Source organism: Leucoraja erinacea, chromosome 9, assembly GCF_028641065.1.
Source record: "Leucoraja erinacea ecotype New England chromosome 9, Leri_hhj_1, whole genome shotgun sequence".
Lineage (NCBI taxonomy): Eukaryota > Metazoa > Chordata > Chondrichthyes > Rajiformes > Rajidae > Leucoraja > Leucoraja erinaceus.
Window position 1 is genome coordinate 46392927 of NC_073385.1, and position 17545 is coordinate 46410471.

Sequence of the window (17545 nt, forward strand, 5' to 3'; positions counted from 1 at the left end):
ATAGGCAATATTACAGCATTTCTTATTTTACAATAAAGTTTAATCATGCAGAAATAGTCTTGGCATTAGACAATAGCTGAAAATGAGTTTAATATGATTTGGCAGGTAATGATCCATCTTAAGGCATTGCCTTTTTGGCGAACAATATGCTTGACCTTGTATGCCTGGAAGTTCTCGGAAAATGTAACATGTAACACTGATTAATGGTTGAATTAACGTTTTTCCAGATAGGACAAAAGGAAATATGTTTCTTAAGTTGTCTCAGAGCCATACAAGCATTTTTATTTGCGACAAATAACCTTTTCTCTAAAAGATTATTTTCCTTTAAAGAGCGCTAAAATATGTGTTTAAGTGTATGATTTGGTTGAAGTTTTTACTGTGAGTAAGCAGCCAAAGAGATCGAGCAATGCTACATTGAACAACAACACAAAACTGTACTTTCAAAAATAGCCTTAACTGAATTTAAATTGTCTTGCATAAAGAGAAAGGTAGCACTCATTTAAGATAGATTTTAGTGATTTCTTGATTTCTGATTCCCTATTGTCCAAGGAGATAGATATAAAATGCAATTAACCAAGCCTAATTGTCAAAAATATGGCAAATCAGAAAGAAAAGCACTAATTTGTAAAAAGAGAGCATTGCTTTGACATAAAATAAAGCACTGTACTCTTCTTGCAAATGTATGGTTGAATTAACTGATCCTAGATAAGATTACTACAACAGAAAGTGTTTTTAAAGTCACCCTATTGAAGCAGTCTCTAAAGCAATAGAATGCACAGATAAACTTTGCATGGATACACCAAGTACAAACCAATTGGAAGGATAAATGTGGCATTGTGTCCCTCAATAGACATAACTGTGTTGAACTTCAGGTCTCCAGCAGTCCTAATGTTACATTTCCCTCAAACTACAACAGGGCACCACTTCTTCTGAAGCAGGGGCCGAAGAAGGGTCTTGACCCGAAACGTTGCCTATTTCCTTTGCTCCGTAGATGCTGCCTCACCCGCTGAGTTTCTCCAGCATTTTTGTCTACCACTTCTTTCCATTTGCATTCACTCACAACTTATCTCAACTGCAATTGGTGCTTTCACTCTACACATATTGTATGCTAAACTTTAGTTTAGTTTAAAGATATAGCATAGAACCAGCGGGTTCACGCACCCCATTAATCACCCATTCAACTTATCTATGTTATCCCACTTTCACATGCACTCCCTACACACTCGGGGCAGTTTACAGAGGCCAATTATTCTATCAACCCACACGTCGTTGGAATATGAGAGTAAACCAGAGCTCCCAGAGGAAAACTACACAATCACAAGTAGAATGTACAAATTCCACGCAGACAGCACCCGAGGTCAGGATCAAACATGGGTTTCTGGCACTGTGAAGCAGTGGCTTGAGCTGATGCTTAAGCCACCTATTTGGGGGGTAATTTACAGTGGCCAACAAATCTACCAACCAGCACATCTGAAGAAGGGTCCTGACCCAAAATGTTACCTATCCATGTTCTCCAGAGTGGCTGCCCGAGACTCCTATTAATGCATAGGAGACAGTTCAGAGGATGATTTGTAGACTGACAATTGGAATGGGTAGGTTGGCTCATGAGGAAAGTTTTGGACAGGCTCAGCTTTTTGACAGGCTCAGCTTATGTATAAGAGGTAACATGATTGAAACATGCAAATTCCTGAGGAATTATTTTTAGGATGATTGTGAAGACGATGGCTAGTGGAAGAATGTTTAAAAGGGGATCACACATTTAAAATCGAGATGAGGCAATTTTTTCTTTCTATGCAGTGGATGTTTTGAAATGCATTTCCTCAATGAGAAGTGGTAGTCTTTGAATATTCTTGAATGAATGAATAAGTTTATGTGCCAAATATGTACACATACAAGGAATTTGACTTGGTGTTATGCTTGCAAGTAACAACACGACATACAGTAAACCATTAAGTATACATTAAAACATTAAAAATTACAGTTTAAACATGTGAATAAAATAAAATACCAGAGTAAAAGGAGGCTACAGACTTTTGGTTATTTAATAGAGCTGCTGCTTGTGGAAAAACTCTGTTTTTATGTCTGGCTGTGGCGGCTTTGACAGTCCGAAGTCGCCTTCCAGAGGGAAGTGCTACAAAACGTTTGTGGCCAGAGTGAGAGGGGTCAGAGATGATCTTACCCGCTCACTTCCTGGCCTTGCAGTGTACAGTTCATCGATGGGGAGAAGGTGACTGCGGTGTTGTTGATGGTGAGTGGGGGGAGGGGAGGGGGAGCTCTCCTAAAGTCTACTATCAATTCCACTGTCTTAAGCGCATTGAGCTCCAGGTTGTTATAAAGGCACCAGGACGCCAGCTGTGTCACTTCCTGTCTGTCGGCAGATTCCTCCCCATCCTGGATCAGTCCAATCAGGACTGCAAACCTGAAGCTTGACAGAGGAGTCTGTGGAGGTGCAGTCTGGTGTCGAGAGAGTAATGCAGAGGGGAGAGTACGCAGCCTTGCGGTGCTCCTATGCTGAGGGTCTGCGGTTCCGAGATGTGTTTTCCAAGTCTACATGCTGCTTCCTGTCTGTCAGGAAGTTGTTGATCCACTGACAAGGGGGTTCACGCACAGTCAACTGGGAGAGTTTGGAGTGTTGTAGCTCTGGCACAATGGTGTTGAATGCAGAGCTAAAATCCACAAACAAAATCCTTGCATAGGACCCCTGGTGGTCTGGGTGCTGGAGAATGAAGTGTAGGCCAAGGTTGACTGCATCATCCATAGATCTATTGGCCTGATATGCAAACTGCAGAGGGTCCAGCAGGGGGTTTGTGATATTTTTCAGCTGGGCAAGCACGAGTCTTTCAAGGGTCTTCATGACGACAGAGGTCAGTGCGACAGGCCTGTAGTCATTAAGACCAGTAATCCTTGTCTTTTTAGGTACTGGGACAACAGTGGATACTTTGAAGCAGGCAGGGACAGTACAGGTTTGCAGGGACTGGTTGAAAATGTGTGTGTAGACCGGTGCCAGTTATTCAGCACAGAGCTTGAGGGTAGAGGGGGGAAACATTGACCGGTACTGGATATTTCTGGCTTTTGTGTCTATTGAATAGCCTCTCCACCTCTTCAATTTCTATTGTTGGTGATGGAGAAGTGGCCAGACTGATGTTGGGCAGCAAGGAGGGGGTGGGTAGTGGATGAGGGCCTAGTCTTTGCAGACTGGTCAGGCCGTAAGTGAGCGTTAAGTGGTGATAGGAGAGGGGTTGGCGGAAAAGGTCCCAGTCTTTGCAGACTGAAGTCAGGCTGTGAGTAGGTGTGGTGATGATTGGGGAGGGGGGGGGGGGGGAGGGGGGTATCAGGGTTTAGGGGGGGGGGGGGGGGGGTTCTCTTATAGCTGGTGATTTCTTTCAAGCCCTTCCAAACTGGAGAAGAGTCATTAGCTGAGAACTTGCTCCTCAACTTCTCAGATTACCTTTCCTTGGCAGCTCTGATTCCTCTTCTCAGCTTGTACTTGGCCTGACTGTAGAGGTCTGCATACCGGCTCCTGGAGGCCTCATCTTTAGACTGGCAGAGCTGTCTGAATTCTGCTTTAAACCAGGGCTTATCGTTGTTGAACCAGATCCGGGTGCTAGTGGGAATGTAACTGTCTTCACAAAAGCTGACATATGATGTTACTGGGTCTGTATCAAGGCTTGTGGTTGCTTCCCTGAACACATTCCAATCAGTGCAGGCAAAGCAGGACTGTAGGTTTTCCATGCCCTCGCTTGTCCACCTTTTCATTGTTCTGACCACAGGCTTAGCAGCTTTTAGTTCCTGCCTGTAGGTCGGAATGAGGTAGATTGATTCTTGGTAAGCAAGGGGTGAATGGTTACCAGGTGTAGAAAGAGATATGGATTGAGGTTATGTTTTTTATTTCCTCAAGAGGATTCAGCACTTCTGACCTTCAAATTGTCAAATGTATAATTATCATAGAGATAAGAATGCTGAATTTGCCATAATAATTCACTAGAGCAGAGCAGGCCAGAGAAACATCTCCTGCTCCTAATTCATGTTCATTCTTTCATACATTCTAGAAAAAAAATACACTGCATAACTAAGAACAAGAAGTGAGACTCCCTGTAATTACTATCATATAATTACATGAAAAAATATTCGAGAGGTTAAGTGGAGTTTTAGGAAATTTGGCCATTAAAGATGAGGAGATAATTATTTCCTATCAACCTCAGGATACAAATAAACATCAGACATTCTGAGGTCAAGTGCAAGCTCTCATTTTGACAATTCAAGAACAACTGTAGTATTATGGCAAATTCAACATTCTTATCTCAATAATAATTATACATTTGACAAATGTATAATTATAATTGAGATAAGAATCATAATTCTTGGATGCTGCCTCAGTGACTGGAGGTCAGAAGTGCTGAATCCTCTTGAGGAAACAGGGTCATTGAATGCACACACATAAAGCTGTGGTTAAATGGAACACAGAACAGTATGACACAAGAACAAGCCCTTTGGTCCACAATATCTGTGCCCAACACATTGCCAAGACCATCTCATATCTACCAACACATAAAGTATATTCCTCCATTCCGCACATATCCATACGCCTATCTACAAGTCTCTTGAACACCACCATTGTATCTGCCTGGCAGCATGTTCCAGGCACTCACCACCCTCTGCATACAAAATGTTGCCCCGCACATCTCCTTTAAATTTGCCCTTCTTGTCTTAAAGCTCTCCTCAAGTATTTGATCTTTCAATCCTGGCAACAATCCTGACTGTCTACTCTATCTATGCCTATCAGAATTTTATATACTTCTACCAGGTCTCCCCACAATCTTTAGCGTTCCAGAGAAAACAATCCAAGTCTGTCCAACCTCTCCCTGTAATACTCCCAATTAATTTCAATGAAGCGACAACAATTGGGGATGGTAATGACTATGGATATTCAGTGTCACATTGCTTCAGTGAATGCAGTTGTTGTACTATAGGGCCATCAATAAAAAGATAAGTTGATGAATAGCAGATAATAGACAAACCATTGACAAGGTATCCAAATGAACAGAGCACAAAAACTTGGTCCTGAGCATGATGATGCCAAACATGAAGTTGATGCCTTCATTTTCAGAAACATTAAAGGCTGCAATCATTTGTCTTTACAGCTATTGGTATCACTTTCGCAAGACATAACCATGGGCATGCAGACTTTTCTGACAACATGTCGACGTTCGTAAATAAGATAACAAATATTTTAGTCTCACAATGGAGCAACAGACATGTATCAATAAAAACTTTCCAACAAAGTGGCGAGCCAAGTGAGGGATAGAGGTGAAAGACATAGAAGCAAGGATTCCACATTCTGTGCACACCGGAAGAATCTAATCTGATTTACATCTTAATAACATTGAGTACTGGCATACTTCAGTGTCTCAGTGAATTCAGTCTCTTACAACATTCAATATTATTCCATCAGTGCCTTTAGAACTTGTTGAGCACTTGCAGATCAAAAACATGTCTGTATACATTGGCTGTCAGTATCAGAGGCAAAAAATCCAATTTTTGAAAATAACTAATTGTACCTTCAGTTATCACTCATAACATGTTTTTGAACTCAGTCTAAGCTAATATAGTCCAGATGCAAGGCAAAAAGTATAAACCATGCGGTTGCTAAATTATTAAGGTGCCATAAAAATTGTTGCAAGACACAAATGGTTATGTGGGCAGACTTCAAAATGTATACAAAGGGTAGTTAATTGAAATCCTGACAGTGTTGTAAGTTAATGTGGTGACAAGATAATGTTCAGGCACAGTTGCACTGATCAACTGATTGCTAATTGGCAGTGCTAAGTCATAAATCCCCCACACATACTTGCAAAGCACGCATGGAAGACTAAATCAGTTTTCACCTCAAGCAGTTTAGTATATTTCATAACTGATTACAATTAACCATTGAAACATTTCTGGTAATTCTGACTGCATAATAATGACTTTCATCAACAGATTGAAAATCTAAGGCATCTTTCCTACACATGTCAGACTTTAGTCTATATGTTTGTTTATTATTTGGAACTACCTGCTCCAAATAACATCAGTGAAGAATTCTACTCTCATGTTGAAAGTAACATTTTCTGCTTTGTTAAAAATGTAAATTTTCCTTTTGCACTTCATAGCATTGACATTTTAAGAACTAACTAAAGTTGAATAATATTTCCAGCAGAATTGAATCAACATTGAGCAACCGTATGACCTCTTAAACGAATCCACCAAACTTTCTACATTTCAGAATATTATAGAAATACAAACAATGCAGGTAAACTGTTAGAGCATACCATAATCCTGTATAAACTCTTAAACTGTAATCTTTTGGAACCATAGAATTACTACCAGATTAATAAATAATTATGTTTCTTAAGAGACTATCATTTTCAGGACAATTTCCGATTCTTGTGGTGTCAATAAATTACAAGGATTAGTAACATGAAAACAAAATCTGCAACACTCAGCATGAACCTTTGAAAGTTGCATGTCAAAATCTGCTATGAAATTCAAAGTAATATTCTTAAAATATGAAGGATTTACATTACAGTGCAAGTTTGTATTTACTCATTTTAATGGCAGTAGCCCATCATTTCAAACAATTTAGGGTGCAAAATATTCATATTACATTGTGAAAAAAACCTATTAATTAATTGGCTGACATACTGTACAAATTTAATTTCTATAAATATTAGTATAAGTAAATTTTGGGTTAGTATGTGGTGGACAATCAAGTATACCCAAAGTGCCCTCCCCCAATTAACACCTTTAAAAAGCTAACTAGCTATCAGAAACCATTCCGTTCTTGCTTAAAAGTAATGATAATTTCTTACCTGTAAATTCTCTAATTCTTTTTTGTGCTCTCGTTTCAAATATAAAATGGCAGCATGGTATTCTGTTGATGCAAACAAAAGGTTAACTGATTTAGTCATTATTGTGTTTCATAGAATTATAATTCATTAAATTACATTACTACGTATTCCATCAAAAAATTTAATTTGCTTTTCTTTACATCTAATTTTTACATAACAATTTATACTTTTTGAAAGATTTCCAAACTCAATAAAACGTTGTCATTTCTGCAAAACCATCCTGGTATTCACGTGTACACGATATGATAGAAAGCGGTGATGAGCAGGAAAGGAATTGATCGCTGTTATCCAATATTTGCGCATTTTCTAAAAAACCTCTAATCTCTTTTATTTGCAAAAAAGTATATTTAACATTGCCATTTTTTAAATAAGAACTATACCTTTGAACAGTTCTGACTTGAGCACCAAAACTAAATCATATTGATGATACATTTCGGTTTAATTTGCCTTGGGCAGTAACATGAAGCAGGAGATAGGCACAAAAAGCTGGAGTAACTCAGCGGGTCAGGCAGCATCTCTAGAGAAAAGGAATAGGTGACGTTTCAGTTTGAGACCCTTCTTCAGACTGAGTCGGGGGGGAAAGGTAAACGAGAGATATAGAAGGTACAGAACAAATGAATGAAAGACATGCAAAAAACATTGATGATCATAGAAAGGTGGTGGGGGTGGGGTGGTAGGTGATAATCTATATTACTAAAAGTCTATTCTTGACCGGCTTTGGCCATCTGTGCTGCGATTTCCGAGAGAACGCCGCCACCTACGGCCGTCATTTTTGGCCACCTCGTTCAGAGCCCCCCTCCGCCATATGTGTGCCGAGGAATTTTCCCGTTGATGAAATATGACAGAGATATTAATGATTTTACAAAATTCCCCATTCTCTCTGCTGCCCCTGCTGGCGACATGGGGGAGGTACTATAAAACCAGGAAGTGGTGTGCCTCAACCAGTGTCTGCAAGCTGGAGGAAGGCAGAGGGTCACGTTTCTCTGAGCTGTGAATAACACTGAACACGTCTACTCAAATGTAAGTGTCCTTAGTGGTTCTAAAACGCTTGCAGAATGTGTCTATTGGTTCTAAAATGTTTGCAAAAAGTGTCTCTTTTGGTTTATACAATGCTTGCAGAATGTGTCTTTTTTGGTTCTAAAATGTGCCCCCCCCCCATTTCCTCTCTCCTCTCTCTCCCCCCCCATCTCCTCTCCCCCCCCCTCCCCCCCCCCCCCCCCCCCCCCCCCCCCCTCCACCCCCCCCCCCCTCCCCCCCCCCTCCCCCCCCCCCCCCCCCCCCCCCCCTCCCCCCCTCCCCCCCCCCCCCCTCCCCCCCTCCTCACCTTCTCCTCCCCCCCCTCCCCCTCTCCTTTCCCCCCCCTCCTCCCCCGCCCCCTCCCCCTCTCCCCCTCCCCCCTTCCCCCCTCTCTTCCCCACCCCCCCCCCCTCCCCCTCGCCTCCCCCCCCCTCTCCTCTCCCCTCTCCCACCTTTCTCCCCCCCTCTTTCTCTTTCCCCCCCCCACCATTCCCCCCCTAACACCCCCCCCCCCCCACACACCCCTACCTCCACCCTCCCTCCCCCTCCCTGCTCCCCACCTCCTCCCCCCTCCCCTCTCAGCACACCCTCTCTCTCCCCCCCCTCTCTCCCCCCTCACCCCTCCCCCCCCTCCCCCCCCATCCCTCCCTCCCCTAAACCCCCTCCCCTCCACACACCCTACCCTCTTCCCTCCACCCTCCCTCCCCCTCCCTGCTCCCCACCTCACCCCCCTCTCAGCACCCCCTTTCTCTCCCCCTCTCACTCCCCTCACTCTCTCCTCCCCTCCTCCCCCACCTTTCCCCCCTCACCCACCCTCCCTCTTATCCTCCTCTCCACCCCCCTATCCCTCTTGCCCCTCTCTCTGTGCCTCTCTGTCTCTCTCTCTGTCTCTGCCCCTTCTCTCTCTGCCCTCACTCTCTACCCCCGCCTGCCCCCGCCCCTCTCTAGATGTGACTGCAAGTTGGGGGCTATGCGTCAGTAGATAGAGTGGTTATGGGGTAAAAGGAGCAAATTAATAATATTAATATAATATCAAGGGGGTAATTAGCGTTAGTGCGGGGGGGGATAGTTAGTATGTGTGACGCTGCGTGCCGCCTCCCCCCCCCCCCCCCCCCCCCCCCACAACCGCACGTTGGGGGAACAGACCCAACGGGTCTGCACTTGGTCTAGTAAGTTATAAAGACATTGAAACTCAACAGGATAACAGTGAAACTAGTACGATGACTAGAGTTGGGGGAGGGGAGGAATGGGACAGAGAAAGAGGGGATGCAAGGGTTACTTAACGTTAGAGAAATCAAAGTCATATCGCTGGGCTGTAAACTGCCCAAGTGAAATATGAGGTGCTGTTCCTCCAATTTGCGTTTGGCCTCACTATGACAGTGGAGGAAGCCCAGGACAGAAACATCAGTATGGGAATGGGAAGGAGAAGAAAAAGTATTTGGCAACCAGGAAATTGCATAGGCCCAGGCATGAAGCAGGTGAATGGATTTGTTTTCCATTGATCAGAATATTTAATCAATCTACAAAATGGGTAAAGATAGTGAGCTGATTTCTCTTTGAGAAAGTATTCTGGAATATTTTAATTTCATCCATAAATAGAATTTATCCACCCTTTTTTCTCATTTTGTTATTATTTTCAATGTTAATTGCATTCTCCATTCTGAAATGCAACAGTTAATTCTCTGGAATTTTTATTTGCTATTGATAGAAAATTAGTGGAATACAGCATTACTCAAGCAACTGGTTTTGAAGGAAGTAGAGCAGAAAATTGAATGCTAATGCCCTCTGCTGGTGTCAGAATAATAAAGATGAATTTTATTTGCAGTACACTACTCTGCATTTCTTATACTACAAGGTGACAGTAAGAGCAATACAATCAACCGGAGTAGAGCAAGGATTTTCTAAACTCGTTATTTTGACATTTTAATTTTGTTTTAAGGGAGCCTGACAGTTTTAAACTTTTTGAGGAAGAATTTATTCTTTAAGATTGTTCTAATAATTTTAGAGGTTTAAACATTTGCATTTGAGTCCTCTTTATTTAGTTTTTAACATCAACACATCAGTTCATATATACCAACTCTATAATTTTGATAAGTGAAACTCCAGCGCAGATGTGGAGAGGATGGTTTCTCATGTGGTAGAGTTTAGAATAGGGGTCACCCTTGCAATTTTCTTCCCGAGGGTCATGAATCTTTGGAACTTTTCTTCAAAGCACAGTGGAAAGAATCATTAATACTTTTTAATGCAGAGGTCAATTAATTCATGATAAGCAAGGGGGTTAATGGTATTCTTCATCTTGAGATTGTAAACGTATCCCAATGTCAGACACCAGAATAAATGAAATCAATGGAGAGTTGTTTGTGGAAGATTAAATGACAGTGGATTGGGATTTTTAATAAAAACATATCGGAAATGTCTGTTAATCGGGTACCCGATATCAGAAAGACAGTCTGATAACTAAGAGATAAGTACCAAGCTATAATTTCTCCTTATGGAAATGCATTTAAAGACTTCTATCATCTCTAGCTTTTAAGAAAAAAAATATTCTCTGAACCTACAGGTAAACCCAAGTAGATCTGACAAACTGTTAACTATGCTTCAACTGTTAACTTCTCAAAGTGCAAGGAATAATTCTTTCTGGACCTAAAACTTATGGATCGACAACTAAAAAGTCACACATTATTTAACTGCACAAGAACTTCAGAGCTCTTAAGTATTTAGGTTTGCCTGATAATGAGAACAAGCAACCAAAACCAGCTGATAACGAGCATCTTTCCCAACAAGTGAACAAACAGACATATGAATTTGGAGCAGGGGTATGCTACTCAGCCTCTCATCCCGCTCCGCTATTTAATAAGATTGCAAGTTCAACTCTATATACTACCCCAGATGACCTTTCTCCCCTTTACAACACAGGTTCAGTCTCTCGAAGATCAAGTAGACACAAAATGCTGGAGTAACTCATGTGGACAGGCAGCATCTCTGGAAAGAAGGAATGGCTGACGTTTCGGGTCGAGACCCTTCTTCAGACCCTAAAGGGCCTGCCCCACTGTACTAGGTAATTCAAGAGTTCTCCCGAGTTTCCCCTGATTCGAACTCGGAGAATTACGGTAATAGCCATTCGTAGGTACTCGGGGCTCTCGTGGACATTTTTCACAGTGCTGAAAAAACTTCACGAGCTTAACGCGTTTCCCGAGTACCTGCCGTTAGCGTTACGAGCCACTAAGAGACGTCCCGAGCTCTGACGTACACTCTATGTACTTACCATGAGTTTGATTTTTTTTTTTAAACTCGGGAGAGTTCTTGGGTAAACTCGTATAGTGGGACAGGCCCTTAAGACTCGAAGGTCAGATTCACACCCACTCTTGTACAGCATCAAATCACAGAAAACATTGGCCCAAGAATGATACAAAGTTATAAAAGTATGTAAATTAAGTCCCAGAGTTAACTCTAATGTCTCCTTTCCAGAACAGCAGGCGAAATGGGGTTAGGTTAGGTAAGGGGGTGTCCTTGTACACCAGTCACTGAAAGTTGGCGTGCGGGTACAGCAGGCAGTGAAGAAAGCTAATGGAATGTTGGCCTTCATAACAAGAGGATTTCAGTATAGGAGTAGAGAGGTTCTTCTGCAGTTGTATAGGGCTCTGGTAAGACCACATCTGGAGTATTGCATGCAGTTTTGGTCTTCTAATTTGAGGAAGGACATCCTTGTGATTGAGGCAGTGCAGCGTAGGTTCACGAGATTGATCCCTGGGATGGCGGGATTGTCATATGAGGAAAGATTGAAAAGACTAGGCTTGTATTCACTGGAGTTTAGAAGGATAAGGAGGATCTTATAGAAACATATACAATTATAAAAGGACTGGACAAGCTAGATGCAGGAAAAATGTTCCCAATGTTCGGCGGGTCCAGAACCAGGGGCCACAGTCTTAGAATAAAGGGGAAGTCATTTAAGACTGAGATGAGACAAAACTTTTTCACTCAGAGAGTTGTGAATTTGTGGAATTCTCTGCCACAGAGGGCAGTGGAGGCCAAACCACTGGATGGATTTAAGAGAGAGTTAGATAGAGCTCTAGGGGTTAGTGGAATCAAAGGATATGGGGAGAAGGCAGGCACAGGTTATTGATTGGGGACAAACAGCCATTATCACAATGAATGGTGGTGCTTCTCTAAGCAAAGCTCAGCAAATTTAGTTGGTGCAGATTTAGTGGACCAAATGAGTTGTTTCTGTACTGTATCTCTCTATGACTCCAAGACTATTTACATGTAGTATGCAAATAATAAGTAGCTAGTGAGCAGCCTGATAAGATGAAAAGGAAGTATTAACAAACTAGGTACCAAGTTTCCACCATCAAATTTCAGACAAGCTTGCCTGAGAGAATACAATCTCTGAATTTATTTTAATATACAAAATGCGATAGAAATTGAAAGACTAAATGCAGGGATGATCTTTCTCCTGCCGATATGTCTTGGACCAGAGGTCATAGTTTCTGCATTGCTGTATATTGTATATGAATATCAGGGCTGGATTTAGATGATGAGAGGCCCTAAGCTGTTCCACTTGTGAGGCCCCTCCCAATCCCCCACCCCCACGACTAGAGGTAGATGGTCTACCAGATTAACACCGATTTACAGCCGAGCGTGGCCAATGAGACAAGGGGCTGGAAAGCTGCACTTTTTATTTATTTATTGCCAGTGCTAGTGTCGAGTTATTGGCTTAAAACACAAATATTCTGAAATGGAGGGCAAGGAATATTACTGAAGGGTTGTTTAGAGACTACAGTGCGTTGTGACAGCATATGTAAGAAAGGCCTATGACAGTGTCAAAAATATTATACACCTTGCAGGGCACTCACTTAATTTTTTTTCTCTGTTGTCAGCCAGGCAACCTTGGCAGCTTTTTAAGTTGCCAAATGACAGTTTAGGTGGTCATTTAAGACGGCTTGCATGACATGTGCGATAATGTGCTCAGACGAAGTGCATAGTTACCAGTCGGAATTATGCTCAAAGCATTCACATATTATTTCTGCTTCAAATAAAGTCACAATCTAAACATATTCACCAATCAAGACATGATATATACCACAATGACATGCAGCAAAATTATAATACAGTATCTCAACTCTTTTTACACGTTGCAATGAATGCAATTTCTATTATTTCTTTCCACTTCCAAACAAAAATGTGGTTGGATTATTCAGTGTATGATCAACCTCAGTGAGACCAAGCGCAGGCTTGGCGATCGCTTCGCACAACACCTCCACTCAGTTCGCAATAACCAACCTGATCTCCCGGTGGCTCAACACTTCAACTCCCTTCCCATTCCGAATCTGACCTTTCTGTCCTGGGCCTCCTCCATGGCCAGAGTGAGGCCCACCGCATATTGGAGGAGCGGCACCTCATATTTGCTTGGGTAGTTTACACCCCAGCGGTATGAACATTGACTTCTCTAATTTCAGGTAGCTTTTTCCCTCCTTCCCCTCCCATTCCCAGCTCTCCCACAGCCTACTGTCTCCGCCTATTCCTTTCTTTTTCATGTTCCCCCCCCCCCCCCCCGACATCAATCTGAAGAAGGGTCTCGACCCGAATCGTCGATAAATTCCTTTGCTCCAGAGATGCTGCCTTACCCGCTGATTTTCTCCAACTTTTTTGTCTACCAATGGGATCCCACCACAGGCCACATGTTCCCATCTCCTCCCCTGTTGGCTTTCCACAGAGACCGCTCCCTCTGTAACTCCCTGGTCAATTCGTCCCTTCCCACCCAAACCACCCCCTCTCCTGGCACTTCCCCTTGCAACCACAAGAAATGCTGCACTTGTCGCTTTACCTCCCCCCTTAACTCCATTCAAGGACCCAAGCAGTCCTTCCAGGTGCGGCAGAGGTTCACCTGCACCTCCTACAACCTAATCTATTGCATCCACTGCTCTAGGTGTCAGCTGCTCTACATAGGTGAGATCAAGCGTAGGCTTGGCAATCGCTTCGCCCAACACCTCTGCTCAGTCCGCAATAACCAACCTGATCTCCCGGTGGTTCAGCACTTCAAATCCCCCTCCCATTCAGTATACGACCTTTCTGTCCTGGGCCTCTTCCATGGCCAGAGTGAGGCCCACAGTAAATTGGAGGAGCAGCACCTCATATTTTGCTTGGGCAGTTTACACCCCAGTTGTATGAACATTGACTTCTTCAATTTCAGGTAATCCCTGCTTTCTCCTCCCCTTCCCAGCTCTCCCTCAGCCCACAGTCTCCACCTCTTCCTTTCTTCTTCCCGTCCTCACCACCCTCACATCAGTCTGAAGAAGGGTCTCGACCCAAAACGTCGCCTATTTCTTTCGCTCCATGGATGCTGCCTCACCCGCTGAGTTTCTCCAGCATTTTTGTCTACCCATTCACATAAGTTCTGTTAACCCACTTTCCTCACCCACTCCCTACACATTAGGGGGAATTTTACAGACAAGTTAATCTACAAAGCCAATGCGTCTTTGGGATGTGGGAGGAAATCCATACACTTGCAGGGAGAATGTGCAAATTCAACACACTCAGTGCCCGAGGACAGGATTGAACACAGATCTCTTGGTATGTGAAGCAGCAAGACTACCAGCTGTGCCACTATATTTTGGTTTCCAACGCACAAAATATTATACGTTGATAACTTAGGTTACTAAAAAAATGAGAATATCCATTTTCAGTTTTAAATCTCCAAGTGGCGCTATGTCCCCCTTTACAGCTACTGTATGTTTTAATTAAGTTCAAGACTATGGGGCAGTACATTGGCCATAAAGTTGCTGCCTAAAAGTGCCAGAGACCTGGAATTGATCCTGAATATGGGTGCTGTCTGTATGGAGTTTGCTCATTTTTCCTTTGATCGCATGGGTTTTCTCCGGGTGCTCTTGTTTCCTTCCAAATTCCAAAGGTGTGCAGGAACCTATTTCAGACCTAACCGAAAGCCTGCTGTTACTTCTTCTTTTTGTGTCTATCTTCAGTTTAAACCAGCATCTGCAGTTCCTTCCTACACACACGATACTATACGATAGAACTTTATTAATCCCAGGAGGGAAATTGTGTATGTGGGTGTACACACACACACACACACACACACACACACACACACACACACACACACACACACACACACACACACACACACACACACACACACACACACACACACACACACACACACACACACACACACACACACACACACACACACACACACACACACACACACACACACATACACACACACATATACACACACAGACACACACACACACACTTATATATTCATATATAAATATACACCGTTTTGTTTTCTCGTTTATAACATTGTTTACAGAGTACTATGTTTACATATTGCATTTTATATAAACAGATAAAATGCAATAGGCTGTTATTGTTCAGCCCTCCACCACCTCCAGTTTAAATTCCATTTAGTATATTTATGGAGGACTAGGAAACCAGAAGCAAGAGTTATTCCAGGGAGTTACTCCAGATCCAGGGTCAGGGAGTGATTCTGCGTTGGTTTTCAGTGGTCGCGGCGAGGCGGCAACCGGACAGCAATGGCAGCCAGATCTCCCAAAATTCAAAGTGAGGGAGAAAGTGCCCAGTGCCGAATAGTTGCCGTGGCAGTGCGCATGCACAAGGCGGCCGATGATGTGCTGGCCGTGGTTGTGCGCATGTGCAGGGGGGAGGACGTGCTGGCCGTAGCAGTGCACATGTGCAAGGCGGCCTGCCGTGCCGACAGATGAGGAGCCCGGCAGCCCGGACACGGATACGGATGGCGGGCAGAGACGGAGAGTGACAGAGAGAGAGAGAGATACAGAGGGGGGCCCGCCCAGAGTTGAACGGCAGGTTGAACGGCCGGAGGCCCAAGGCTTCAGCCTATGAAGCCTAGTGGTGAATCCAGCTCTGCAAGGCCCCTCTAGATCTCGAGGCCCTAAGCTTATGCTTGTCCAGCTTATACATAAATCCGGCCCTGATGAATATGAACAGAGTATATTCATATATGAGTATATGAATATTGCCATATTCACTAAAAATAGATAGATGAGATTTCTGGAAATTTAAGCTACAAAGGGATATGATAACGGTGCTGAAAAATGCATAGAGATAGTTGATCAGCTTTTATCCTAATGAATGCCAAAGCAGAATCAAAGGGCCAGGTGGCTGACTCCTGCACACATTCTTAATGTACTTAAATAGAACATTCAGCATAAGAAGATATTTAGACAGATTGTCTTTTGTTACTATTTACTTTTCACACATGCATCCCCTTATTCTCCATCAGTCTATTGTCTATTTTATTTCAGAAATGATAACCAGCCTTTTTATATGGTCAGAATCCCCAAACCAAATGAGTCCATCAATATGTAATGTCAGCTCTGTACTTCACTCCACTGGTGCTACCTGTACTGCTGAGCATTTCTAATATTCTGTGGCTGTGCTTCATTGCAGGTATACAAATCTGTATTTCTTGGTTCCAGCATTTAATCTTTTTTTCTTTCTGTCCCCCCTTTTCATTAATCTCCCTTGATTTACACCTCCTCCAAATAGATCAGGTTTGATTACCAAGCTTTTAATATAAGGGGTGGTAGAACTGTACAAAGCTCTAAATGTGATCTAAGGTCCAATACAAGTTCAACATAATGTCTCTGCTTTTAAACTCTCTCCTGGCAAAAATGGATCTCAGTACTTCATTTGTATTATGGACCTATTAGCCATATCTGAAATCTTAGATGCCTTTGCTCCTCAATAGCAATCTCTTATTTTTCAAGGAGTAAAGACCCCACTGGTTTTCTAGCCAACTAATACTTGCCCACACTAAATTTAATTTGCTCCTTACAAGCCTATTCTACAAATATATTAACAACAAATGTTTTATCAGACTTTTCCTCAATATTAATTATAGTCACTATCCCCTCCCATACGCCACCATTTTTTCATGCCAAATTTTGAAATGGACCTTCTGATTACCATGTCTACGTTGTTTGAGAAATGTGTAAATTAAAATATCTTGCTACATTTACTTTCACTGGTGAACATACAGCAAAAAAGGTGATAGACGTAAATGAAGATTGCAGAATGCATTTTATTGAGGGATTACCAATTAGATAATGATTACGGGGAATCATGTACATGTTAAATCTGTAAAGGACAATATTAGAAGTGAAGCGAAACATCTCAAAAAGGACTGGAAGTCTAAGATAGATCATGCTAAACTAGTTGGTGAATATTACTTTTCTACATGCTCACTGCCCCTGTCTGAAATGTAAATCACAACACATAAATAATAGGAGGAAAGCTAACTAATATAAATGGCAAATTTATGTTACCTTGGGGAATTATAGAATGATCTAGATTTATTTTGCCCTATTTAAATCTATAACCATATAACAATTACAGCACGGAAACAGGCCATCTCGGCCCTACAAGTCAGTGCCGAACAACTTTTTTCCCCTTAGTCCCACCTGCCTGCACTCATACCATAACCCTCCATTCCCTTCTCATCCATATGCCTATCCAATTTATTTTTAAATTATACCAATGAACCTGCCTCCACCACTTCCACTGGAAGCTCATTCCACACCGCTACCACTCTCTGAGTAAAGAAGTTCCCCCTCATATTACCCCTAAATTTCTGTCCC

General features: G+C 42.6%; 1 protein-coding gene across 1 annotated transcript in view; it reads right to left on the reverse strand.

Moving 5' to 3' along the window:
• The window catches only part of fmn1 (formin 1), a 314864-nt gene that overhangs the window by 235390 nt on the left and 61929 nt on the right, over positions 1–17545 (reverse strand). The window contains 1 exon segment of the mRNA XM_055640724.1: positions 6849–6910. Within this exon segment, the coding sequence (XP_055496699.1) occupies positions 6849–6910 (62 nt within the window).